At 42.6% G+C, this 27,069-nt stretch overlaps 1 protein-coding gene across 1 annotated transcript; it reads left to right on the forward strand.

Annotated features, from left to right (window-relative positions):
- The first annotated feature begins 1,064 nt into the window (after window positions 1–1,064).
- On the forward strand, window positions 1,065–27,069 carry LOC140727732 (signal-regulatory protein beta-1-like). Its single transcript, XM_073045436.1, has 6 exons — window positions 1,065–1,165; window positions 1,259–1,591; window positions 2,182–2,475; window positions 5,578–5,871; window positions 17,070–17,162; window positions 25,465–27,069. Exons 1-6 carry the CDS (start codon window positions 1,117–1,119, stop codon window positions 25,506–25,508), a joined length of 1,107 nt encoding a protein of 368 aa, XP_072901537.1. The 5' UTR covers window positions 1,065–1,116; the 3' UTR covers window positions 25,509–27,069.

The raw sequence follows: 27,069 nt of genomic DNA on the forward strand, positions 1-27,069 counted from the left end.
CACACACTCTCAATCTTTTCAATGACTTTTACAGTTTCCTGGTCCTGATCGTCTCATTTTCACAATGGATTTATTATTATTTATTATAATGTCTGCACTGTTTTGTGCACTTTATGCAGTCCTTGGTAGGTCTGTAGTCTAGTGTAGTTTTTTTCTGTGTTTTTTTTTTACATAGTTCAGTGTAGTTTTTGTACTGCTTCATGTAGCACCATGGTCCTGAAAAATGTTCTGTCATTTTTGCTATGTACTGTACTGGAAGTTATGGTCGAAATGACAATAAAAAGTGACTTGCCTTGCCTTGGATGTCCAATCGCAATACACTTCTATCCCCCATCAGGAGGGCCTTAAAGCTCTTTCTGGACACCAGACCCAACCAGTTCCCCTCCAGCACCACTCTGGGCTGTCTGGAGGAACTGGCCCTCACCCTCAACCATTTCTCCTTTGGCTCCTCCCACTTCTTTCAAACTCATGGGCACTCGCATGGGTCCCAGCTATGCCTGCCTTTTTGACGGCAATGTGGAAGTCTATGTTCCAAGCCTGTACCAGCAGTGCTCCCAACTCTTCCTACGCTACATTGATGTCTGCATTGGTGCAGCTTCGTACACCCACGCTGAGCTTGTCAATTTCATTAACTTTGCCTCCAACTTCCAACCTGCACTCAAATTTACTTGGTCTATTTCACTCCTCTCTCCTTTTCTTGATCTCTCTGTCTCCATCTCTGGAGACAAACTATCTACTGATGTCTTTTATAATCTCACTGACTCTCGTTCGTGCCTGGTTGTCCTTGGAGAGGGAACACCCGGTCGCAATGTGTACAGTGGGGGACGTTCGGGACCGGTGCCCCCTCCCGGGGTATAGACTGCTAAATAGACGGTAGTAACCGTATTTTAATCTGAGTATATGTGCTGTCTCGCAAATACTGAATCTGTTCTTGTGGATATGTGATGAAAATAAACCTGTATCGTTTTGCAAAAAAAAGAGACGGGCTTGCGTTCTGTTAAACTTCCAGCCAGTCTGCTGCCCACGTGACGTATTAAACTGCACCTGCCACAAACTCGCATCTATTTCTCAGCGCCGGGTGACTCCTGTCCCGAGTCGACGCCTCCTTCACCCAACATGTCACTACTTGGAGGCTTATTGTACACGGTCTGGCTGTTTCTCCCGGGTAATTCACGCGCTTTCTCCGTTTGACATTTATTCTCGTTGTCCTCTCATAATTTTGGATCTTGTTGCTAATTGCGGTGACTTTCTGTTTCAGGGCCCGCTGTTGCTCTGAAAGTGAACCAGACACCTTCAGCTCTGACCCTTCTCCGAGGACAGACAGCTCGGATCTACTGTTCCCTCTTATCCGGGGACGAGCGGCTGGGTTCGGCGAGGTATTATTGGACTCGGACACGAGACAAACCTGTAAACGGATCCAGTAGTTTCCTGAAAAATAACACTCGGATCTCTCTATCTGGGAAGGAAGGCCGGCTGGTCATTCGCGAGGTGACTGTGGATGACTCTGACACTTACCATTGCTCAGCGCTGACAATGGATTCGAGCCACTGGAAAACATATCTTGGAAGCGGAACAGAAGTGACCATCCGAGGTACGTATGAAATGAAAGCAGTAAACGCTGGAAATACTCAGCAGGCCGGGCAAAGTGTGAAGCGAGGGAACTGGAGCCAATGCCTCAGACCAATGGCCGAGCTGGATAACGGGTCTTTAGGTCCCTTTCTCCAAACGCGCCCTGACCTGCTGAAGGAATCCTTTGCTTCTGAACCGTGAAACGTCCTTGTTCGGACACTATCAGTGGAATTGGAGCTAACTGACCAACTTGTGGTCAAACGAAAGAAGCGGAAAATTTAAACAAGGAAATGATGGAAACAATCGGGGCCCATCCGCTGATGAGCAACAAACACTTGGTATTGAAAACCCTTCGTCAGAACTTTACCACTGTTTCTCTTCCCAAAGTTGCGACCTGACCTGATGGATATTTCCAATTGTTACTATTTTCAATATTAGTTTTTCACGCGCTGCGTCATGTCGAAGTCATTCCGCTTCCCGGCTGTATTTTGTCTCTTCCTTCTGGCGTGCATTTTGAGACACCAATTGTCTTCAGTTGTGTCCACTGTTGCTGTCTGTATCCATCTGGGTTACAGTAACATTCACCATGTGTTATATCTCCCGTATCTGCAGCGAAGCCTGACGTCTCCCTCTCTCTGGATCCCAAGAACGAAGCCGCTGGGGTTCAGACCCTGATTTGTGTGGCTGCGGGATTTTTCCCGAAAGATCTGAATATTTCTTGGACTGTAACGGGAAATGTCTCGTATGAAACAGAGGCGGATCCGCTGAGGGTAAACGAGGACCATACCTACAACCTGAGCTCCCGGCTGCGGGTGACCGACTCTCGCCGGGAGTCAGTTCCCGACATCACCTGCCTGGTTCAACACGTTACAGGGAGTGTGAGGAAAAATTTCACTTTCAACCGAGGTAGGTGTTTCACACAGGGAATAAATCCCACAACCTGTTTCTCCCAATTACTGGTGAAAATTGGAGATAAAATTTGTAGATTAATACAAATAATAGGTCGAAAGCAATTCGTTAATCTGAAGAGTAAAAAAATCGTGTAACGCCCTCAATATCTACAGTCTCTTATTGCAAAATCATTTATTTCAATTTATTGAATTGATAGAAAACTTGCGCAGTATGTTATCGTGCATATTTCAAATAATTATGCTACTTGTGAAGATTTATAAATGGAATTGGTAATAAGTACTAACTAGACAGAAACAAACACATGTGAATACCCTTGGATTCTGGATTAGAAGCACACACCCTCGCTAACTTTCTACATAAACCTCTCAATTTTAGCCGAGGTTGGTGGTTTACAAAAGGAACAAACCCCACGGTTCGCGAACACGAATGAGACATGTTGTTAGGGGGGCTTTGGAGTTAAAGCTTCGACTTCAAGACTTTTTAAATATAACGTTTAGACTCCTAGCTAAAATGCCCACAAGTCCGTAAAGGTAACAGGTTTCCTTCATACAGATACTATTGTGCACCGATATATCACGCCCTTTCTAATTTTGTTTTCAACGGAGCGAAGTTCAGTAGATCTTTTGAGGGAACAACATCAACTTGCAAAACCTGAGAATAGAACCAATAGCGAACACGTTTAATAGTTTACACAGAATAAATCCGTGTCTCTGCGCTTCCTTCATACAATGTGCTGCAACTTGGAAGTTATTGTACACGGTCTGGCTGTTTCTCCCGGGTAATTCAAGCGCTCTCCCCGTCTGACATTTATTCCCGTGGCCTTCTCATAATTTTGAATCTTGTTGCTGATTTTCTGTTCTGTGGCCCGCTGTTGGTCTGAATTTGAGCCAGGCGCCTTCGGCTTCTCCGAGGACAGACCTCTCGGATCTACTGTTCCCGTTATCCGGGGACGAGCGGCTGGATTCGGCGAGGTATTATTGGACTCGGACACGGGACTGTCCTGTGAACGGGTCCAATAATTTCCTGAAAGATAACACTCGGATCTCTCTATCTGGGAAGGAAGGCCGGCTGGTCATTCGCGAGGTGACTGTGGATGACTCTGACACTTAACATTGCTCAGCGCTGACAATGGATTCGAGCCACTGGAAAACATATCTTGGAAGCGGAACAGAAGTGACCATCCGAGGTACGTATGAAATGAAAGCAGTAAACGCTGGAAATACTCAGCAGGCCGGGCAAAGTGTGAAGCGAGGGAACTGGAGCCAATGCCTCAGACCAATGGCCGAGCTGGATAACGGGTCTTTAGGTCCCTTTCTCCAAACGCGCCCTGACCTGCTGAAGGAATCCTGTCTTCGCCGCTTTTGGTTTGTGTTTTGCTTCTGACCCAAAGTAACCAGATTAACCAACACCGAAACAATCTCCCGCATGGGTAAGGGAAGACATCTCGCTGAATTCATCAGCGCCACGTCCCAAAAATTCACTGGTAGAGAGGCGGTTAAAAGAGCCGACAAGAAACGCCAGAGGGACTGGTAATGGGGAATCGGAACCGCGAAACCTCCTGGTTGGGACACACTGCCAGTGTAATTTGCATCTGTGACTAAAGTTTGCCTGGTCGAAAGAAACTGAAAAATATAACTAGAAAGTGCTGGAAACACTCAGCAGGTCAGGTCGCAAATGCGGAGAGAGAAACAGAGTTAATGTTTGGTATGGAAGACCTTTCTTCAGAGCTCTTCGACTCTTCGACCAGACCCGCTGGATATTTCCAACGGGTTCTGATCTGAATATTTCTTGGACTGTAACGGGAAATGTCTCGTATGAAAAGAGGCGGATCCGCTGAGGGTAAACGAGGACCATACCTACAACCTGAGCTCCCGGCTGCGGGTGACCGACTCTCGGCGGGAGTCAGTTCCCGACATCACCTGCCTGGTTCAACACGTTACCGGGAGTGTGAGAATAAGTTTCACTTTCAACCGAGGTAGGTGGTTTACACAGGGAATAAATCCCACAACCTGCTTCTCCCAATTACTGGTGAAAATCGGAGATAAAATTTGTAAATTAATACAAATAATAGGTCGAAAACAATTCGTTAATCTGAAGAGTAAAAAAATCGTGTAACGCCCTCAATATCTACAGTCTCTTATTGCAAAATCATTTATTTCAATTTATTGAATTGATAGAAAACTTGCGCAGTATGTTATCGTGCATATATCAAATAATTATGCTACTTGTGAAGATTTATGAATGGAATTGGTAATAAGTACTAACTAGACAGAAACAAACACCTGTGAATACCCTTGGATTCTGGATTAGAAGCACACACCCTCGCTAACTTTCTACATAAACCTCTCAATTTTAGCCGAGGTTGGTGGTTTACAAAAGGAACAAACCCCACGGTTCGCGAACACGACTGAGACATGTTGTTAGGGGGGCTTTGGAGTTAAAGCTTCGACTTCAAGACTTTTTAAATATAACGTTTAGACTCCTAACTAAAATGCCCACAAGTCCGTAAAGGTAACCGGTTTCCTTCATACAGATACTATTGTGCACCGATATATCACGCCCTTTCTAATTTTGTTTTCAACGGAGCGAAGTTCAGTAGATCTTTTGAGGGAACAACATCAACTTCGCCGCGTTTGGTTTGTGTTTTGCTTCTGACCCAAAGTAACCAGATTAACCAACACCGAAACAATCTCCCGCATGGGGAAGAGAAGACATGTCGCTGAATTCATCAGCGCCACCACGTCCAGGGGCAGCAGGGATGTTCATACAAACTCCCAAAAGTTCGTCGGAAGAGAGGCGGTTAAAACGCGAACCTCCGACCGCTTTTCAACGCCGACATGAAATACGGTAAACACCGGAGGGATTGGTAATGTGGAATCAGAACCGTGAAATGTCACATTTCGAATTCATTCCTTCCCCGTGCTCTATTTTGTTTCTCTTCCTGCCCGTGTGAATTTTGAGACAGATAATAACCAACTCGGTTTAGAGTGTTACCTTTGTATCGTGCACCGTCCTCAGTTGTGTCCACTGTTGTTGTCTGTATCCATCTGGGTTACAGTAACATTCACCATGTGTTAATTCTCCCGTTATCTGCAGCGAAGCCTGACGTCTCCCTCTCTCTGGATCCCAAGAACGAAGCCGCTGGGGTTCAGACCCTGATTTGTGTGGCTGCGGGATTTTTCCCGAAAGATCTGAATATTTCTTGGACCATAACGGGAAATGTCTCGTATGAAACAGAGGCGGATCCGCTGAGGGTAAACGAGGACCATACCTACAACCTGAGCTCCCGGCTGCGGGTGACCGACTCTCGCCGGGAGTCAGTTCCCGACATCACCTGCCTGGTTCACCACGTTACAGGGAGTGTGAGGAAAAGTTTCACTTTCAACCGAGGTAGGTGCTTCACACAGGGAATAAATCTCGCAACCTGCTCCTCCGAATTACGGGTGAAATTGGAAGTACATTTTGTAAATTTATACAAACCATGGGGTGAATGCCATTCGTTAATCTGAAGAGTAAAAATTCGGGTAACGCCCTCAGTATCTACAGACTTTTATTGCAGAATCATTTATTTCAATATACGGAATTGATATAAAGAAACTGGGGCTGTATGTTATCGTAAAATAGGCAGAAGATACAGACAGGTTGAATAGAATAATTACAAGAGCGCGGGGTTCCAGTTAGGTAGATTATCGGACGAAGACAAGGTCATTTTTATTAGAAAATGGAAAGCCAACTATATGAGAAATATTGACAAGTAATAAAGAATTGTCCACTCATAAAGCAACGAAAGGAGGCAGGACGGTTGCAAGTCCGGACTCGGAGTTGTTGGAGCTGGCTTGGAGGCAATTCCATGCGGCAGAACCAAGGCAGGGCGAAGTGGAGGAAGGATCCGAGGCTCGATCGATTTAAGAGCCGAACTGAATTGGGAAGGTCGTGCACCGATTGAATGGAGGCGAAGAGCGTATCGAAGTGGCAGAGAGCGAGGAACGACCAGCGATTTATACGATTTAAGCGTCGGGCCTGATTGAATTAGTCTGGGTGTCGGGGTCGGAAGCGAGGGCGGGTCACCCCGGCTCAATACTCCGCGGGGTTTGCTCGTATCTGCGTTGAACTGAGGCTGTGGCCTGCAGTTTAGTGGTCTTCTGGATCGCCTGCAATGATCGGAGCTAGAGGCTGAGAGTGATTAAGCAAGGAATCTCGGAGAGAAGCCATTTTGTTACACTGCTCTGGGAAAGAAGGCTGTACTGCGCAGGCACGTGACGTCAGCCAAAGGTTTAAAACGGTGACCACAGGCGGCGGAGTGGGACGGCTTTGGCTCAACAGGCAGGGGCGAGGGTAGGTTCCGGTAAGTTTTGTTTGTTTGTTTAGGGTAGAGAGAATGCCAGGCAGGATGTTGGAATGCTCCTCTTGCAGGATGTCAAGGAGACTTCCGGTGTCCCTGACAACGACACCTGCAAGAAGTGCATCCCGCTGCGGCTCCTCACAAATCGCGTTAGGGAGCTGGAGCAGGAGCTGGATGACCTCCGGATCATTCAGGAGAACGAGGTGTTTATAGATAGTAGCTTCAGGGAGGTAGTTACGCCAAAGGAGCAGGGCACAGGCGAAGGAAGGGGAAAGGGCAGGCAGAGCAGGGCTCCCCTGTGGCCATTCCCCTCAACAACAAGTATACCGATTTGGATACCAACTGTTGGGGGGTATAAAAAGTACAAAAAATACTTAAGAAAGAAATCAAGAGGGCTAAAAGAAGACATGAGGTTGCTTTGGCAGTCAAGGTGAAGGTTAATCCTAAGAGCTTCTACAGGTATATTAAGAGCAAAAGGATAGTAAGGGATAAAATTGGTCCTCCCGAAGATCAGAGTGGTCGGCTACGTATGGAACCAAAAGAAATGTTGGTGGGGGGGGGGGGATCTTAAATGGGTTTTTTGCATCTGTATTTACTAAGGAAATTGGCATGAAGTCTATGGAAATAAGGCAAACAAGTAGTGAGGTCATGGAACCTATACAGGTTGAAGCAGAGGAGGTGCTTGCTGTCTTGAGGCAAATCAGAGTAGATAAATCCCCAGGACCTGACAGGATATTCCCTCAGAAATTGAAAGAGACTAGTGTTGAAATTGCAGGGGCCCTGGCAGATATATTTAAAACGTAGGTATCTACGGGTGAGGTGCCAGAAGATTGGAGGATAGCTTATGTTGTTCCGTTGTTTAAAAAAAGCTCTAAAAGTAATCCGGGAAATTATAGGCCAGTAATTTTGATGCCAGTAGTAGGTAAATTATTGGAAGGAGTACTAAGAGATAGGATCTACAAGTATTTGGATAGACAGGGATTTATTAGGGAGAGGCAACACGGCTTTGTGCATGGTAGGTCATATTTAACCAATCTATTAGAATTTTTCAAAGAGGTTACAAGGAAAGTGGATGAAGGGAAGGCAATGGATGTTGTCTACATGGACTTCAGTAAGGCCTTTGACAAGGTCCTGCATGGGAGGTTATGAAGATTCAGTCGCTAGGTATACATGGAGGGGTAGTAAACTGGATTAGACATGGGCTCAGTGGAAGAAGCCAGAGAGTGGTAGTGGAGGATTGCTACTCTGAATGGAGGCCTGTAACTAGTGGTGTGCCACAGGGATCAGTGCTGGGTCCATTGTTATTTGTCATCTATATCAATGATCTGGATGATAATGTGGTAAATTGGACCAGCAAATTTGCTGATGATTCAAAGATTGAAGGTGTAGTGGACAGTGAGGAAGGTTATCAAAGCTTGCAGAGGGATTTGGACCAGCTGGAAAAATAGGCTGAAAAATGGCAGATGGAGTTTCATGTAGACAAGTGTGAAGTATTGCACTTTGGAAGGACAAACCAAGGTAGATCATACAAGGAAAATGATAGGACACTGAGGAGTGCAGTAGAATAGAGGGATCTGGGAATACAGATACATAATTCCCTAAAAGTGGTGTCACAGGTAGATAGGGTTGTAAAGAGAGCTTTTGGTACATTGCCTTTATAAATCAGAATATTGAGTGTAAGAGTTGGAATGTTATGGAGCTGTATAAAACATCGGTGAGGCCAAATTTGAAGAATTGTATGCAGTTTTGGTCACTGAATTACAAGAAGGATATTAATAAGGTTGAAAGAGTGCAGAGAAGGTTTACAAGGATGTTGCTGGAACTTGAGAAACTGAGCTACCGAGAAAGGTTGAATAGGTTAGGACTTTATTCCCTGGAGTGTAGAAGAATGAGGGGAGATTTGATAGAGGTATATAAAATTATGATGGGTATAGATAGTGAATGCAAGCAGGCTTTTTCCACTGAGGCTAGGGGAGAAAAAAACCAGAGGACATGGGTTAAAGGTGAAGGGGGAAAAGTTTAATGGGAACATTAGTGGGGGGCTTCTTCACACAGAGAGTAGTTGGGAGTGTGGAATGAGCTGCCAGATGAAGTGGTAAATGTGGGCTCCCTTTTAACATTTAAGAATACCTTGGATAGCTACATGGATGAGAGGGGTATGCAGTGATATGGTCCAGGTGCAGGTCCGTGGGACTAGGCAGAGAAATGTTTCAGCACAGCCAAGAAGGGCTGAAGGCCCTGTTTCTGTGCTGTAATGTTGTATGATTCTATGATGCCTGGCTTGGTAAACTTCAGTTCTCAGTGGTGTTCCCTTGCCTTTTATATTCTGCATTATTTTTCTCTCTCCCTGCACACGAGGTGTTTGATGGTCTTATTTTGTTTTTAATGGGTTCTATTGGGGTTCTCTGCCTGTAAGGAAACAATTTTTAAGCTTGTATGAAGTATACATACTTTGAACTTTAGACACAGTTGGCGTGGATGACCGGGCAGAGGAAAGAAAGTGACAGTGAGTGTAAAAATGGGATGACTTGGCAGGCGAAGGCGTGGCTGAGGAACTGGTGCGGGGGACAGGGGTTCAGATTTATGGATCATTGGGATCAAGGTACAAACTGTACCCGAGGGGCTCCGACATCCTCATGGGCAGGTTTGCTAGAGTCGTTCGGTAGGTGTAAAAGGATCTGGTGCTATCACTGTGTGTAACAAAGCTCCTCCTCTAACGGATGAACTGAAATTTGATTGTAAACAAAGTGGGGGAGCTGAACCCTGATTCGATGAACATTTACCAATCCGGAGGGATGGACAACGGGGGTTTAAATACCCCTGGACTAGACATGCCCAGGCATCATCTCTGAAGAAGATGGCAGAGATTGTCATCGAAATGTTAATTTTAATCGATACCCGGCTGGAAGTCCGAGAACAGTTGATTTGTTTGGGAAGGTTTAAACTAATTTGGCAGCGTGATGGGAACAGAGGTGCTAGTCCTGAGGATGAGGGAGTTGGCTTACAAACAAAAGCAATGTGCAATGAGACTCCTAGAAAGGAAGGGCTGTTGACAGGGCAAATCTGCAGTCAACAGGATGAGTTGCAGTGTAAAAGGGGAGAACATTGAAAAGGGTGAATACAGTGCTGAAATTGTTATATTTGAATGAATGTAGTAAACGGAATAAGGTAGGTAGGTGCTGTCATGGCCCTGATCATTATTTTTCTATCCTGCTCCTAATTTCCTTTGATTGTGCCACGGTTCCGACCATTAATTTCCCAATTGCTTCTCATTCACTTTGATGATGGCACACCTGGTTTCCATCAAGAACTGCAGTACAAGAACTCCTGCGTCACAACCACTGGTTACCAATTCGTTGTTTTTTTAACTGTGAGTTAACTACGTTTCCCGACTGCTTAGAACCATTTGTTCTAAGCCTAGCTCCAGTTTCAAGGGTTTCCTATGAGACTCCGTTTCTCTGAGTCAGGGCACTGTGTCAAGTCTCTGAGTCAAGGCTCCATGTCAAGGTTACATATCAGGGCTCCGTGTCAAGATCTCTCCTATTTGCTGTTCGGTATTCATACCCATGTAAGCATCCAAACTCAATCTCCGTCTGTGTCCTGCACCTCGGTTCACTTCCTCAGTCACTCATTGCAACAGGTGCACTTGTGACACAGTTACAGATTGGCAGGTATGATGTAGGCATGACTAAATCATGGTTGAAAACTCCATTGGTAAAAACTTAAATCATTAGAAAGAGATGATGTATGGACAAAAGGTGTTGAATCATTGTGCATAGAGCTAAGCCACTGCATGGGTAAAAAGACCCTGATGGGAGTTATTAACAAATGGTAATAAGAATGCAGTCTGCCAATTACAACAGGAGTAGAAAATGCATGTCAGAAAGTCATGGGGGATTTCAATATCCAGGTAGATTGGTGAAATAAGGTTGGTGCTGGATTCCAGGAGGGTGAATTTCCAGAGTACCTAAAAGCTGTTCTTTTTAGAGCTGCTCAGCTAATGGTTGGGGCCACTAGGGGATCAGCTATTCTGGATTGGGTGTTGGGCAGTGAACCAGAATTGATTAGAGAGCTGAAGGTAAAAGAACCTTTAGTGGCAAGTGATCATAATATGATCAATTTCACCCTGAATTTGAGAAGGGAAATTAAGGTCAGATGATCCGTATTAGAGAGGAGTAGAGGGGAATTACAGAGGCCTGAGAGGAGTTGGACAGAATTGATTAGAAAAGAACACTGGCAGGGATGATGACATGGCAGCAATGTCTGGAAATTCTCTAAGCAATTCAGCAGGCACAGGATAAATACATCCCAAAGAGGAAGACCTATTCAAAAGGCAAGATGACACAAGCATGGCAAACAAGTTAAAGCCAGCATAAAAGCCAAAGACAGGGGATGTAATAGAGCAAAAATTAGTGGGAAGTTAGAGGATTGGGAAGCTTTTAAAAACCAACAGAAGGCAACTACAAACGTCACTAAGAAGGAAAAAATGGAATACGAAAATAAGCTGGCCAATAATATTAAAGAAAAGTTTCTTGAGATACATGAAGTGTAAAAGACAGGTTTGAATAGCTATTGGACCACTGAAAAATGATGCTGTTGAGGTAGTAATGGGTGACAAGTAAATGGCAGATGAAGTATTTTGCATCTGTCTTCACTATGGAAGACACCAGCAGTATGGTGGAAGTTCCAGAGCGTCAGGGGCTAGAAGTGTGTTGATTTTCCATTTTTAAGGAGAGAGTTCTTGGGAAACTGAAAGGTCTGAAATTAAATAAGTCACCTGGACCAGATGGTGTACAGTCCAGGGCTCTAAAAAAGGAGGCAGCAGAAACTGCGGAGGCATTAGTAATGATCTTCTAAGAATGACTAGTTTCTGGAATGGTTCCAGAAGACTGAAAAGGAGCAAACACAAACATTGAAAACCTGCAGCACAATACAGGCCCTTTGGCCCACAAAGCTGTGCCAAACAGGTCCCTACCTTAGAAATTACTTAGGTTTGCCCATAGCCCTCAATTTTTCTGAGCTCCATGTACCTATCCAGGAGTCTCTTAAAAGACTCTGTTGTATTTGCCACCACCACCATTGCTGGCAGCCCATTCCATGCACTCACCACTCTCTGCGTTTTTAAAAAAAACTTACCCCTGACATCACCTCTGTACCTATTTCCAAGCACCTTAAAACTATGCCCTCTCATGCTAGCCATTTCAGCCCTGGAAAAAGCCTCTGACTTTCCACACAATCAATGCCTCTCATCATCTTATACACCTCTATCAGATCACCTCTCATCCTCCGCCGTTCCAGGGAAATATGGCCAAGTTTATTCAGCCTGTTCTTGTAAGGCATGCTCCCCAGTCCAGGCAACATCCTTGTAAATCTCCTGTGCCCCCTTTCTATGGTTTCTATCCTTCCTATAGTGAGGTGACCAGAAATATCACAGTACTCCAAGTGGGATCTGACCAGGGTCCTATATAGCTGCAACATTACCTCTTGGCTCCTAAACTCAATCCCACAATTGATGAAGGCCAATGCTCCATATGCTTTCTTAACCACAGAGTCAACCTACATAGCAGCTTTGAGCATCCTATGGACTCAGACCCCAAGATCCCTCTGATGCTCCACACTGCCAAGAGTCTTACCATTAATACTATATTCTGCCATCATATTTGACCCACCTCACACTTAGCTGGGTTGAACTCCATCTGCCACTTCTCAGCCCAGTTTTGCATCCTATCAATGTCCCGCTGTAAACTCTTGTCAGCCCTCCACACTGTCCAGAACACCTCCAACCTTTGTGCCATCAGCAAACTTACTAACCCATCCCTCCACTTCCTCATCCAGGTCATTTATAAAAGTCATGAAGAGTAAGGGTCCCAGAACAGATCAGAGGCACACCACTGGTCACCGACCTCCATGCAGAATATGACCCGTCTAGAACTACTCTTTGCCTTCTGTGGGCAAGCCAGTTCTGGGTCCACATGTAAAGGGGATTTCTTCTTTTTCTTTGTTACTGTGTATGTAATCAAAATGTCTTCTATATTTTGTTAAAAGTAGGAATGCTTCTTTGTTGCGAGAGAGTGCTGGAAGCTTGTTTGGGTTAAAATTTACTGATAACGAGAATTGTATTCCTTTGTTAACCAATTGGGATTAATGTTGTTCTTTCTTCTGAGTATGTGAGCTATTGTTGGCGGGCTTTTGGGGAGATCGGCGCGAGGGGGTGAGAGAGAGAGAGGACGCGATGCTGTAAACTGGGCGAGGAACGGACCTCACGCGGGGGGGGTCCGAGGCCAGGAGGTACCCCGAGGAGAGGAGACGAAGATAGATGTGCTTGGTTGACCACTTCGGGTGGTCCTGAGCTGCGAGTCGAGGGGTTCGGAGGGGATCGAATGGTGGCCAGAAGACTTCAGTAATTGAGCTCCAATGGTTGTGCACGAAGTGGTGTGGACTTTGATAGGTTTGGCGCCTTTTCTTTATTTTTTTTTTCCCTTCATATATACTGTATCGTTATTAATCACTTAGTTATAGTAACCTTTATAAATTGTACTCATTTAATCGCATATGGTGTACTGTCTGTTTTTGGGCGAGGCGGGGACATCACACAGCATCCACACAAGCTGATTACCCAGTTTGGCGGGGCTGAAGGCTGCTCCCCCTGGACGAGAACGAGCTGAGCGAGCCTGAGGCGACCCAAGGGGTTACACACAAAACAATATCCCCTTGGATCCCATGCCTCCTTACTTTCTCAATAAGCCTTGCATGGGATACTTTCTCAAATGTTTGCTGAAATCCATATACACTACTTCTACTGCTCTACCTTCATCAATGCATTTAGTCACATCCTCAAAAAAATCAATCAGGCTCACAAGGCACAACTGCCTTTGACAAAGCCATGCTGGCTATTCCTAATCATATTATGCCTCTCCAAATGTTCATAAATCCTGCCTCTCAGGATCTCCTCCATCAACTTACCAACCACTGAAGTAAGACTCATTGATCTATAATTTCCTGGGCTAGCTCTACTCACTTTCTTGAATAACAGAACAGCATCCGCAACCCTCCAATCTTCTGGAACCTCTCCCATCCACATTGATGATGCAAAGATCATTGCCAGAGGCTCAGCAATATCCTCCCATGCTTCCCACAGTTGACTGGGATACATCTTGTCCAGTCCCAGTGACTTATCCCACTTGATGCTTTCCAAAAGCTCCAGCACATCCTCTTTCTTAATAACTACATGCTCAAATAATTTCCTTTCCTTTGCCTTCCTCCCTTCTTAAAGAGTGGAATAACATTTGCACTCTTCTGGAACCATCCAGAATCAGTTGATTCTTGAAAGATCATGACCAATGGATCTGTTATCTCTTAAGCAATCTCTCTTAGAAAGGATGTACTGACACTGGAGTGGGTTCATGGGAGTTCATAATAGGAAAATGATTCCAGGATTGAATGGCTTGTCATATGAAAAGTGTTTGATGGCTTTGGGCCTGTGTTCACTAGAATTAAGAAGAATGGGAGGTGACCTCATCGAAACATATCGAGTGTTAAAAGGTCTTGATAGAGTGGATGTAGAGAGGATGTTTCTAATGGTAGGAGAGTCCAGGACCAGAGACCACAGCCTCGGAATAGAGGCTTTCATAATGGAGATGAAGGGGAATTTCTTTAGCCAGAGAGTGGTAAATCTATGGAAGTTGTTGTCACAGGCGGCTGTGGAGGCCAAGTCATTTCGTACATTTTAAGGCAGAGGTTGATAGTTTCTTGACTGGTTGGGGCAGGAGGAGAAATGGAGAGAAGGGAGGAGATTGGGGCCGAGAGGAAAAATGGATCAGCCATGATGAACTAGTGGGGCAGACGTGATGGCTCAATTCTGCTCTTATGGTCAGTCAGGTCTTTGGCACTGTGGCTGAGAAGGGAAGGGAGGAAAAGAGGTGAGCTGTAATGATAGTGGTGTCATTGGTTTGGGGAACAGACAGATGCTTCTGTGGATAAGAATGAGATTCCTGACTGTGTGGTGCTACAACAGGAACCACTCACTGTATGTCATAAGACCAACGAGCTGATTATTGACTACAGGTGGGTGAAACTGGAGGTCCATAAGGCAGTCCTCATTAGGAGATCAGGCGTGGAGAGTGTCAGCAGCTTTAAATTCCTCAGTGTTACCATTTCAGAGAATATGTTCTGGGTCCTTCACGTAAGCAATAAGCAAATTTGTGATGACAGCAAAATTGGGGGTGCAGTCGACAGTGAGGAAGACTATTAAAGCTTGGAATAGGAACTGGGCCAGATGACAAAAATTGGCTGAAAACTGGCAGTGTGATGAGGTGCATTTTGGTAGGACAAACCTGGCTTGGGTTTACATGGTAGAGCACTGAGGAGTGTGGTAGAACAGAGGGACTGGGAATATAGATCCATAATTCTGAGAAAGTGGCATCACAGATAGAGCCATTAAGAAAGGTTTTGGCACATAGGCCTTCATACTCCAGTATTGAGTACGGGTGTTGGGAATGATACTAAGTTGCATATGATATTGGTGAGGCCTAATTTGGAGTACCATGTGCATTTCTGGCCACCTGCCTACAGGAACCATGTCAATAAGATTGAAAGAGTGCAGATAAAATTTGCAACAATAGTACTAGGACCTGAGTTATAGGGAAAGGTTGAATAGGTTAGGATTTTAGTCCACAGAGCACAGAAGAATGAGAGGAGATTTGATGGAGGTATACAAAATTCTGAGCGATAGATGCAAGCAGGCTTTTTCCACTGAGAATGGGTGAGACCGGAACTAGAAGTCATGGGTTAAGATGAAAGGTGAATTGTTGAAAGGGAACATGAGGGGGAATTTTTTCACTTAGAGGGTGGTGAGAGTGTGGAATGAACTGCCAGCAGAAATTGTGGATTTAAGAGAAATTTGATAGGAGCATGGAGGGAATTTACCATTGGAAAATTAATGAATGCTTGAATTTATTTTCCTAATATCACTGTTCTTTAAACCATCTGCACAGCAGACTTCAGCTGAATATATATGCTACTATACTATAAAGGAAAATAACTGTGTGTCCAGCAAGATTAGTCCTGGGGTACTTAAATTGTATTTAATCAAACATAATTTATCATAAATATTGTCACTCTCCTAGAGTGTTATTATAATCTTATCAGTGTATATTTGGAATATAGTGAGACATAATATTTAGTTAAAACAATTAAAACCAGAATTTAACTTGTGGAAAAATGTAAGTTACCACACAGTTTACTTGTGGTCAAGTCACTGCAATAGTTTGAGATGAAACAGATTTGTAGTGGAAAATCTAAATTGCACAATTAAAGTGAATATATGGGTGCAGTTATAAATCAGGGTCTGCACGGGCACCGAGTAACTAAGGATGCACCATGGAGATATTTGCAGAAACTTGGTCACGGAAGGACATCAGATCATTGCTAGACTTTTGAAAGCACATTTGATTTCACATGATCTCTAGCCACTGTTAATTCCCTCCCCCATGAGAGCAGCTAATAACGATATGGAATGAATTGATGCTAATTGAATAGAATGATCATTTCCTTTTTTAAAAAATACTGAATATGTTTTGGACTTCTCAATCCACAAGTTATTCCTTCAGGTTTACTTAGAATAAGTATACACTAAGGAAATTCAAATACATCATTAATATTTAATCTGAAATGTTCCTTCCCCAAATGACAAATATTTTCAGAATTTGAAATGTTCAAAATCTGGAATGTTTTACTTTTCATTTACTATTGACAGACACTATCAAACTCTAGAACATTCAGATATTATGACATTTACAATACTTGTTTCATACTGTGCTGCATGAATTACACTGAACCACATTTAGCACATCTCATTTATAAACAAAATATAATTTGCATCAGACAAACTGATTAATTTAATTTCAACATCTGGTTTTTATATCATTCTTTACTTTTGAAAAAAACTCACATTTCCTATCTGTGCTTTTTAAGGTTAGAGTTAACCCTAGAAGAAATGCAGATAAAGGTCAAAAACATGTGATTGTCATACACATGCAAAAATAGGTCAGTGTCAATCCAATTTATTTTAAGATGCTTAGATCACTTGAAAACAAAACCGCAGAAATCAACGAAGCCATCTACGCCAAGTCTTTTGTCTCTCAGTTATTTGATTTGTAAAATGGCCAGAATTTTTGAAAATTCAGCAAGAATTTCAGTTTGCATTAAAGGTTCTTAAATGATGATGATCTGTATACTCCATTTGCAGATGACCACCTCATCCCATTTATCCTACATGCTGTCATCATCATCGTGGGAATTAGTTTATTATTGCTGGTAGTGATTGCGTCCAGTTTTGTTGGTAAGTCGCAATGAATGAAATTCTTTAGAAGCTATATTAGGGATTATTCTGAAGTTAAGAAATTATATGAATATAGCAGATACGAATTCAAGCAAGAAACAGTCTTCAGTTCTTAATGTAAATAATTCTGTAAATTAAAAGGACAGTTTTGCAAACAAACAATATGTTTGGCTGCTAAAAGATATGGCTTACAAAGTGAAGTGACCATGAGTTCTGGTTTGCATCAGCCAAACACAATGGGAAATAAACTCTTCTCGGGCTTCCAGCCAGGTACAGGTATCGATTTTAGCTGATGCTTCAATGACAAACTCTGTCATCTTCATCAGGGATGATGCCTGGGCATGTCTAGTCTGGTGGTATTTATACCCCTGCAGTCTGTCCCTCCTGATTGGTTAGACGTCATACAATCAGGTTTCTGCTGTACTGCCTTATTTATGATCAAATTCCAGTTCTTACTTAGAGCAAGACCTTCGTCTTCATTAAAATTCTTTTTCTCTAGTTTTATTTCAATCACTTCCTTCACCAGGTGATCCCCAAAGCCATTTGCGTGGCACAGCAGTTTTGTACCATCGAAGTCAATCCCATGGCCATTGTGAATGCAGTATTTTGCTACCACTGATTTCTCTGTGTAACCCAAACAGATGCAACTTCTATGCTCCTTGATTTGGGTTTCCACCGTGCATCTCATCACATTGAAATAAAATTAGTAAGAACTGGAATTTAATTGTAAACAAACTGGGACAGCAGAAACTTGATTGGATGAGAACTAACCAGTCAGGAAGGATGGATGGTTGGGGTATGTATACCACAGGACTAGACATTCCTAGGTATCGTCACTGATGAAGACAGCAGAGTTTGTCATCAAAACGTTGGTTAAAATCAGCCTGAGAAGAGTTTATTTGTCATATATGCTTTGAAAGCACTCGATTCTTTTCTTTTTCATAAAACAATGGGGTTATGCTAATTGGTGTGCATCAAACCAGACGACACTGCTTAAGTTATTTACACCGTGCTGACTGAGTACAAGGGAGCTTGCAGAGCAGACCGAGTTTGTCACTGAGCACATCAAACATAGGCACAGACACATCTGATCAATCCATGGTTGGGATATTTCCTTACTTAAAGCCCTCACAGATTAATTTTGGGTGCTTGGCATTTCTCTCCCCAGAAGCTTTTACACATTACTTTGTCTCAACCAACTCTGGCCTTTTACCTCTTCTCATCTATCACCTCCCCCTGGGCCCCTACTCCTCCCCTTCCTCTCCAGCCTTTACCATTTCGAATATAATATTAATGGTAATACTCTTGGCAGTGTGGAGTATCAGAGGGATCTTGGGGTCGGAGTCCATAGGACACTCAAGTTGCCGTGCAGGTTGACTCTGTGGTTAAGAAGGCATACGGTGCACTGGCCTTCATCAATCGTGGGACTGAGTTTAGGAGCCGTGAGTTAATATTGCAGCTATATAGAACCCTGGTCAGGCCCCATTTGGAGTACTGTACTCAGTTCTGGTCGCCTCACTATAGGAAGGATGTGGAAAGCATAGAAAGGGTGCAGAGGAAATTTACAAGGATGTTGCCTGGGCTGGGGAGCATGCCTTATGAGAATAGGTTGAGCGAATTCAGCCTTGTTACCTTGGAGCAGCGGAGGATGAGAGGTGACCTGATAGAGGTGTATAAGATGATGAGAGGCATTGATCGTGTGGATAGTCAGAGGCTTTTTCCAAGGCTGAAATGACTAGCAAGAGGGGGCAGTTTTAAGATGCTTGGAAGTAGGTACAGAGGAGGTGTCGGGGGTAAGTTTTTTTTAATGCAGAGTGAGTGCGTGGAATGGGCTGCTGGTGATGGTGGTGGAGGCGGATACAATAGGGTTTTTTAAGAGACTCCTGGACAGGTACATGGAGCTCAGAAAAATAGAGGGCTGTTGGTAACCCTAAGTAATTTCAAAGGTAAGGACATGTTTGGCACAGCTTTGTGGGCCGAAGGGCCTGTATTGTGATGTAGGTTTTCTATGTTTCTAACTTTCCTACCTACCTGGTTTCACCAATCACCTTCTAGCTGTCCTCCTTTCCCACCCCCACCTTTTTATTCTGGCATCTTCCCTCTTCCTTTCCAGTCCTGAAGAAGGGTCTTGGCCCAAAATGCTGACACTTTATTAATTTCCCTAGATGCTGCCTGACCTGCTGAGTTCCTCCAGCATTTTGTGTGATGTTTTGCATTTTCAGGATCTACAGAATTTCTCATGTTTCAGGTATTTGAACATGAAGATGTGCTTCCACTGTAGATAGGTACCTCACAGGAAGCATTGTCAAACCTAAAATAATGAAATAAATGATGTCACTGCAACTATTGAAATTGGATTGAATATCTATTGTTATTGATCTGAAGGACTTTGTATGTCTTTATATGACTTTATATGATGTACTTTGAATATGAGAGACTCTACTGTGGGTCTCCAGGAGAATGCAAGCTTGTGAAGAATAAAGACCTTTATATCACCAGCTTCATTGTCTCTCTGGTCACTCAGATCACAAGTTACAATAAAAATTTATACCCCATCTTAAATTAGTGAACCCTAATTTTGAGAGTTCTAGACATTCCAGTCAGTGGAAATGTACTGAAATACTTGCAAAGCTCAATGGATAAATGAGACCCCCCTCTCAGTAAACCCACCCAACTTAATCTCTCCTTTGTACAGCTGACCCACACAGCAGTTTAGTACATCCTTTTTTGTGTAATGATGTTCCATTTCATTTTTCAAGATGAGCTATGGATTGGAGAATTCTTTTCAATTACTAGTCTCATTTTTAATTTTTTATATTTGTTTACATAATGAAATGTTGATCTTTATTATTGCAATCCACAAAAGTTATCCCAAAAGCTCTATTTTGATAAATGTAGACATTTATCTATAAATAGATAAATGTAAACAGGCAGGAAATGCATCAATGTGGAATACGCAGCATTACTGACCGCTAATGAAAAGCCTTTTGGCAAAATAAAAATTACATGGTAATCACTGAATAAGACAATATTTTTAAATGCAATCCTACGATTACATTTAAAAATATCCTAGTTATACTGTATACCTATGCACAAAGTTTTCTTCTGAAATATAGTTAGCCAATTGCGATACCATGGGTAGCCAAAATTTTTTACCCAGTTTGGTACTTATGATTCTGTGGGAGTGCTGGCAAGATTTGCAAGATCTCAGAACTTGTTGAAGAATGAATTTAAACTAGAGATCTAACAGTGCATTATAACTGTAGAATTCACTATTCCAAGTGTAAACTGTCGGTTATAAACTGGTACTTTAAATGTAAATAGATCCACTTTCATTTGAGTAGCCAAAGCAAAAGAAGCTCGGAGAGAAGCTATTTTTTTAACTGATTGGGGCAAAGAGGCTAGACTGCGCAGGCGCGTGAAAGTCAGCCTCTGAGATCAGCGGGGGAATTTAAATAGCCAGCAGAGGCTGAGTACGAGCTTCACTCCAGGTGAGGTAAGGCTGGATAAACTCCTTTAATTAATCTAATTAGTTTAGGAGTAGGTAATGGAGGCAGCAGTTAGGGCAGTTGAGTGCTCCGTTTGCAGTATGTGGGAAGTCAGGGTGAGCACTGTTGTCCCTGATGACTACACCTGCAAAAGGTGCATCCAGCTGCAGCTCCTGACAAACCGCGTTAGGGAACTGGAGCTGGAGCTGGATGAACTTCGGGTCATTCGGGAGGCAGAGGCAGAAATAGACAGCAGTTTCGGGGAGATAGTCACCCCTAGGAGTCAGAAGATAGGTAGTTGGGTGACTGTCAGGAGAGGGAAGGGGAATAGACAGGAAGAGCAGAGCACCCCTGTGGCCATTCCCATCAACAATAAATATACCATTTTGGATACTGTTGGTGAGGGATGACCTACCAGGGACAAGTTACAGTGGTTGAGTCTCTGGCACTGAGACTGGACCCTCAGCTCAGAAGGGAAGGAGGGAAAAGAGGAGAGCAGTAGTGATAGGGGATTCAACAGTTAGGGGGACAGATAGGAGGTTCTGTGGAAGAGATTGAGAATCCCGGATGGTCAGTTACCTCCCTGGTCCCAGGGTTGACAATATCTCGGATCGACTTCTCAGTATTCTCAAGAGGGAGAGTGAGCAGCCAGATGTCGTGGTCCATGTAGGGCCCAATGACGTGGGTAGTAAGAGTGAGGAGGTCCTGAAAGGTGAGCTTAGGGAGCTAGGTGCCAAGTTAAAGGACAGGACCTCCAGGATAGCAATCTCAGGATTGCTACCAGTAGCACGTGCAGATGGGTTTAGAAATAGTAAGATAGTGCAGATCAACACATGGCTGAAGACATGGTGCAGGAGGGAGGGTTTCAGATTTATAGATAATTGGGCAGTTTTCCAGGGAAGGTGGGACCTGTTCCGGTGGGATGGTTTACATCTGAACTGGAGGGGGACAAATATTCTTGCAGGTAGGTTTGCTAGAGAGGCTCCAGTGGATTTAAACTAGATACGAGGGGGGAGGGGAACCAGAGTGTAGGAACAGATGTATGGGAGAAGGAAGAAAAAGAAGACAGTAAAATTCTTTGTACTGTTAGAGATAAACAGAGAGGAAGAGCTGTAGAATTTCTTAAATGTGTTTTAATGCTAGGAGCATTGTAAGAAAGGTGGATGAGCTTAGGGCATGGATTGATACCCGGAAATATGATGTTGTAGCTATTAGTGAAACATGGTTACCGGAGGGGTGTGATTGGCAACTAAATATTCCTGGATTCCATTGCTTCAGGTGTGATAGAATCGAAGGGACAAGAGGGGGAGGTGTTACGTTGCTTGTCAGAGAAAATATTACAGCGGTGCTCTGGCAGGATAGATTAGAGGGCTCGTCTAGGGAGGCTATTTGGGTGGAATTCAGGAATGGGAATGGTGTAGTAACATTTATAGGGGTGTATTATAGACCACCTAATGAGGAACGAGAATTGGAGGATCAAATTTGCAAGGAGATAGCAGATATTTGTAGTAAGCACAGGGTTGTGATTGTGGGAGATTTTAATTTTCCACACATAGACTGGGAAGCCCATACTGTAAAAGGGATGGATGGTTTGGAGTTTGTAAAATGTGCGCAGGATAGTTTTTTGCAGCAATACATAGAGGTACCAAGTAGAGAAGGGGCAGTGTTGGATCTTCTGTTAGGGAATGAAATAGGTCAGGTGACAGAGGTATGTGTTGGGGAGCACTTTGGGTCCAGTGAACACAATGCCATTAGTTTCAATATAATTACGGAGAAGGATAGGACTGGACCCAGGGTTGAGATTTTTGATTGGAGAAAGGCTAACATTGTGGAGGTGCGAAAGGATTTAGGAGGAGTGGATTGGGACAACTTTTTTATGGGAAGGATGTAATAGAGAAATTGAAGTCATTTAAAGGTGAAATTTTGAGGGTACAGAATCTTTATGTTCCTGTTAGGTTGAAAGGAAAGGTCAAAAGTTTGAGAGCGCCATAGTTTTCAAGTGATATTGGAAACTTGGATAGGAAGAAGAGAGATATCTACAATAAATATAGGCAGCATGGAGTAAATGAGGTGCTCGAGGAATATAAAGAATGTAAGAAGAATCTTAAGAAAGAAATTAGAAAAGCTAAAAGGAGATACAAGTTTGCTTTGGCAAGTAAGGTGAAAATAAATCCAAAGGGTATCTACAATTATATTAATAGCAAAAGGATAGTGAGGGATAAAATTGGTCCCTTAGAGAATCAGAGTGGACAGCTATGTGTGGAGCTGAAAGAGATGGGGGAGATTTTGAACAATTTCTTTTCTTCGGTATTCACTAAGGAGAAGGATATTGAATTGTGTAAGGTAAGGGAAACAAGCAGGGAAGTTATGGAAACTATGACAATTAAAGAGGAGAAAGTACTGGCACTTTTAAGGAATATAAAAGTGGATAAATCTCTGGGTCCTGACAGGATATTTCCTAGGACCTTGAGGGAAGTCAGTGTAGAAATAGCAGGGGCTCTGACAAATATTTCAAATGTCATTAGAAACGGGGATGGTGCCGGAGGATTGGCGTATTGCTCATGTGGTTCCATTGTTTAAAAAGGGTTCTAAGAGTAAACCTAGCAATTATAGGCCTGTAAGTTTGACGTCAGTGGTGGGTAAATTAATGGAAAGTATTCTTAGAGATAGTATATCTAATTATCTGGATGGACAGGGTCAGATTAGGAACAGTCAGCATGGATTTTTGCATGGAAGGTCATGTTTGACAAACCTTATTGAATTTTTTGAAGAGGTTACGAGGAAAGTTGATGAGGGTAAAGCAATGGGTGTTGTCTATATGGCCTTCAGTAAGACCTTTGACAAGGTTCCGCAGGGAAGGTTAGTTAGGAAGGTTCAATCGTTAGGTATTAATATTGAAGTGGTAAAATGGATTCAACAGTGACTGGATGGGAGATGCCAGAGAGTAGTGGTGGATAACTTTGTCAGGTTGGAGGCCGGTGACTAGTGATGTGCCTCAGGGATCTGTAGTGGGTCCAATGTTGTTTGTCATATACATTAATGATCTGGATGATGGGGTGTTAAATTGGATTAGTAAGTATGCAGATGATACGAAGATAGGTGGCATTGTGGGTAATGAAGTAGGTTTTCAAAGCTTGCAGAGAGATTTAGGCCAGTTAGAAGAGTGGGCTGAAAGATGGCAGATGGAGTTTAATGCTGATAAGTGTGCGGTGCTACATTTTGGTAGGAATAATCAAAATAGGACATACCTGGTAAATGGTAAGGCATTGAGGAATGCAGTAGAACAGAATGATCTAGGAGTAAACACGAGGAAATCTGCAGATGCTGGAAATTTGAACAGCACACACAAAGTACTGGTGGAACACAGCAGGCCAGGCATCCTGACGAAGGGTCTCGGCCCGAAACGTCGACAGTGCTTCTCCTTATAGATGCTGCCTGGCCTGCTGTGTTCCACCAGCACTTTGTGTGTGTTGTTTGATCTAGGAGTGATGGTGTATAGTTCCCTGAAGGTAGAATCTCATGTGGATAGGGTGTTGAAGAAAGCTTTTGGTATGCTGGCCTTTATAAATCTGAGCATTGAGTATAGGAGTTGGGATGTAATGTTAAAATTGTACAAGGCATTGGTAAGGCCGAATTTGGAGTATTGTGTACAGTTCTGGTCACCAAATTGTAGGAAAGATGTTAACAAAGTAGAGTGAATACAGAGAAGATTTACTAGAGCGTTACCTGGGTTTCAGCACCTAAGTTACAGAGAAAGGTTGAACAAGTTAGGTCTTTATTGTTTGGAACGTAGAAGGTTGAGGGGGGACTTGATAGAGGTATTTAAAATTATGAGGGGGATAGATAGAGTTGACGTGTATAGGCTTTTTCCATTGAGAGTAAGGTAGATTCAAACAAGAGGACATGAGTTGAGAGTTAGGGGGCAAAAGTTTAAGGGTAACACGAGGGGGAATTTCTTTACTCAGAGAGTGGTAGCTGTATGGAACGAGCTTCTAGTAGAAGTGGTAGAGGCAGGTTCGGTATTGTCATTTAAAGTAAAATTGGGTAGGTATATGGACAGGAAAGGAATGGAGGGTTATGGGCTGAGTGCGGGCCAGTGAGACTAGGTGAGAGTAAGCGTTCGGCACTGACTAGAAGGGTCGAGATGGCCTGTTTCAGTGCTGTAATTGCTATATGGTTATACGGTTATAAGTGCAATGGCACATTAGTTTACACAAGAGAAACTAAAATTACAGTTCTCACATCGAAACCTGGAGAATGGAGATGAGATTAAATGAGGGAATGTTCTCTTAATGCAAGAATAAGCATCGATCTAAATTACATCTGTCACCCAAGAAGCTGGAACTGTCACATTGTACAAAATTGTTGACAATGTCAATGTAATCACTAACCTAAGTACATCATTACCTGAACAATGCACGAGTAGGCACTTCATTTGGATACAAAAGTAAATAGTTTGGTTGCTTGAATCTTAACCGATGCTAAGAACAAAAACAATTTTTTGTAATTTTAGTATTTTGCGGGTAATAACCAATATAACATTGATGATGAATTTGTTGAGGTATCTTACATTTATCAAGACAACATCTAACCAAATGTGGGATGGGGATTAACCTTTTGAGACAATTATACGGTATATACCAAATGTAAATAACTTTAGTATATGAAGCTTTTGTATGTTGCCATAATTATACAACAGCATTCAGATGTTTTGATATGTTTCAGAAATCATGTAGTATTTTCTGAGGATCTTTTTAAGAGTGTACTTTGGCTGTTATGTTAGAGTTTGAAAAATTATCTTATTTTCCACTTAGTTCGACTCAGACGCCGAAAAGGATTCGAAGATCAGCAAGAGTAAGCTTGGTAAATGTTTCTCCAGTCCCTGACAGCACTTTCTTTGCCAGCTCCTTCTTCTTCTCCTGAAGTTCAAAGATTTTATCTTCAATAGTTCCTTCACACACAAACCTACAAGGGAAAGAACAACATTAATCTGCAATCTACAAAATTTCTCTTTTAGGATATTTTGACATTATTAGGGGTGAAATGGTATTGTAACGGTCAGTGTAACTTTACTCCGCTGCCGTCTGTAAGGAGTTTGCATGTTCTGCCTGTGACTGTGTGGGTTTCCTTACGGTGCTTCAGTTTCCTTCCACGTTCCAAAGATGTATGAGTTACAGTTAGTCTGTAAGTTGTGGGCATGCCATGTTGGCACTGGAACCATAGCGACACTTGAAAGCTGTCCTGCATACAACTTAAGAGTGACACAAATAACATATTTCACTGTATGTGTTGATGTATATATCACAAATAAAGCTTTTCTTTAATCTTTACTTGAGGCAGTGAAAACAAATTCAGTTACAATAGCAAGTCAGATGCATCTGAAGCCTGTTCAAACAAATGCTGACCCAGATAAAATGCCATATTCTCAGCAGTAATGTTATGAGTTTGACCCGAAACACTTGTTTTCCCCCGTAATAGATGATACCACAATCTAGTAAGTATTCTGTAAATGAACTCAACATTTTCAATAAAGTAAATGGACAGAATAAACCATTTCTACAAGGGCACATCAAAAATGTCGAATGTTACTTGTTTCTGTTCTGTCAACTAGTCAATGAAATTGTTTGTCATCTGTATCCATGACCAATATCCTTGGTTATAGTAAAAAATAATCCTAATATCTAACATTGACTGTTTATGGTAGTATGTTTCATATCACAACCACTCTTTATACAAATGGGTATCTCCTGTAATTTTAATTTTTCTGTGACCTGAAATGTTAAACAGTTTCTGTTTGCATAGATGCTGCAGACCTGCTGATTGTATCCACAGTTTTGTTTCCAGGATTTTCAGTTTTGATAAGACTTCTTCTTAAAGATCCCTGATTGTAATTTTAAGGTTCCTCCCCACTTTGTCCTGATCATCTGCATCAGTCGGAGGTTTGCTTAGCCTATCAATTTTTTAACATCTTAACAAACCTCCACCCCCCCCCCCCCCACCATATCCCAACCAATTTGCTCTTTAAGTTCTTGTACCCAGGGAGCATAAGCCTAGTTTATGCACTTCTTGCACAGCTCTATCATTCCAGTGAATTTACACTGCATTCCTAACAAAATTCTATCAATAGCAAGTGTGCCTACAATTATATATTTAGAACATTTTTAGTTTCTGGATACAGGGACAATTATCCTACAAGTACTGGATTAAATTTGTGGCTGATTAGTTTAGTGATATGCAATATTTTTAACTTCACTGTTCAAGTTATCATTTAACTTTCACTTTTACCTAAAATATTCTTGTACTTGGCTACATTGAAATTCATTACAATTTTGTTTGATTTTTTTTTGTTTCATCTTTGTAACCTTCCACATGCATATATGGTGCTTTACCGCACTACCAATAAATATAAATGGACAAGC

The sequence above is a fragment of the Hemitrygon akajei genome, chromosome 5, assembly GCF_048418815.1.
Source record: "Hemitrygon akajei chromosome 5, sHemAka1.3, whole genome shotgun sequence".
NCBI lineage: Eukaryota > Metazoa > Chordata > Chondrichthyes > Myliobatiformes > Dasyatidae > Hemitrygon > Hemitrygon akajei.

What these genes read in the sequence shown, in the direction of transcription:
- LOC140727732 (XM_073045436.1), top strand. Translation starts at nt 1,117, where the DNA reads ATGTCACTACTTGGAGGCTTATTGTACACGGTCTGGCTGTTTCTCCCG. An exon ending in AAATTTCACTTTCAACCGAG is followed by an intron (nt 2,476 to 5,577) that starts GTAGGTGTTTCA and finishes CGTTATCTGCAG; the next exon opens with CGAAGCCTGACGTCTCCCTC. An exon ending in AAGTTTCACTTTCAACCGAG is followed by an intron (nt 5,872 to 17,069) that starts GTAGGTGCTTCA and finishes CTCCATTTGCAG; the next exon opens with ATGACCACCTCATCCCATTT.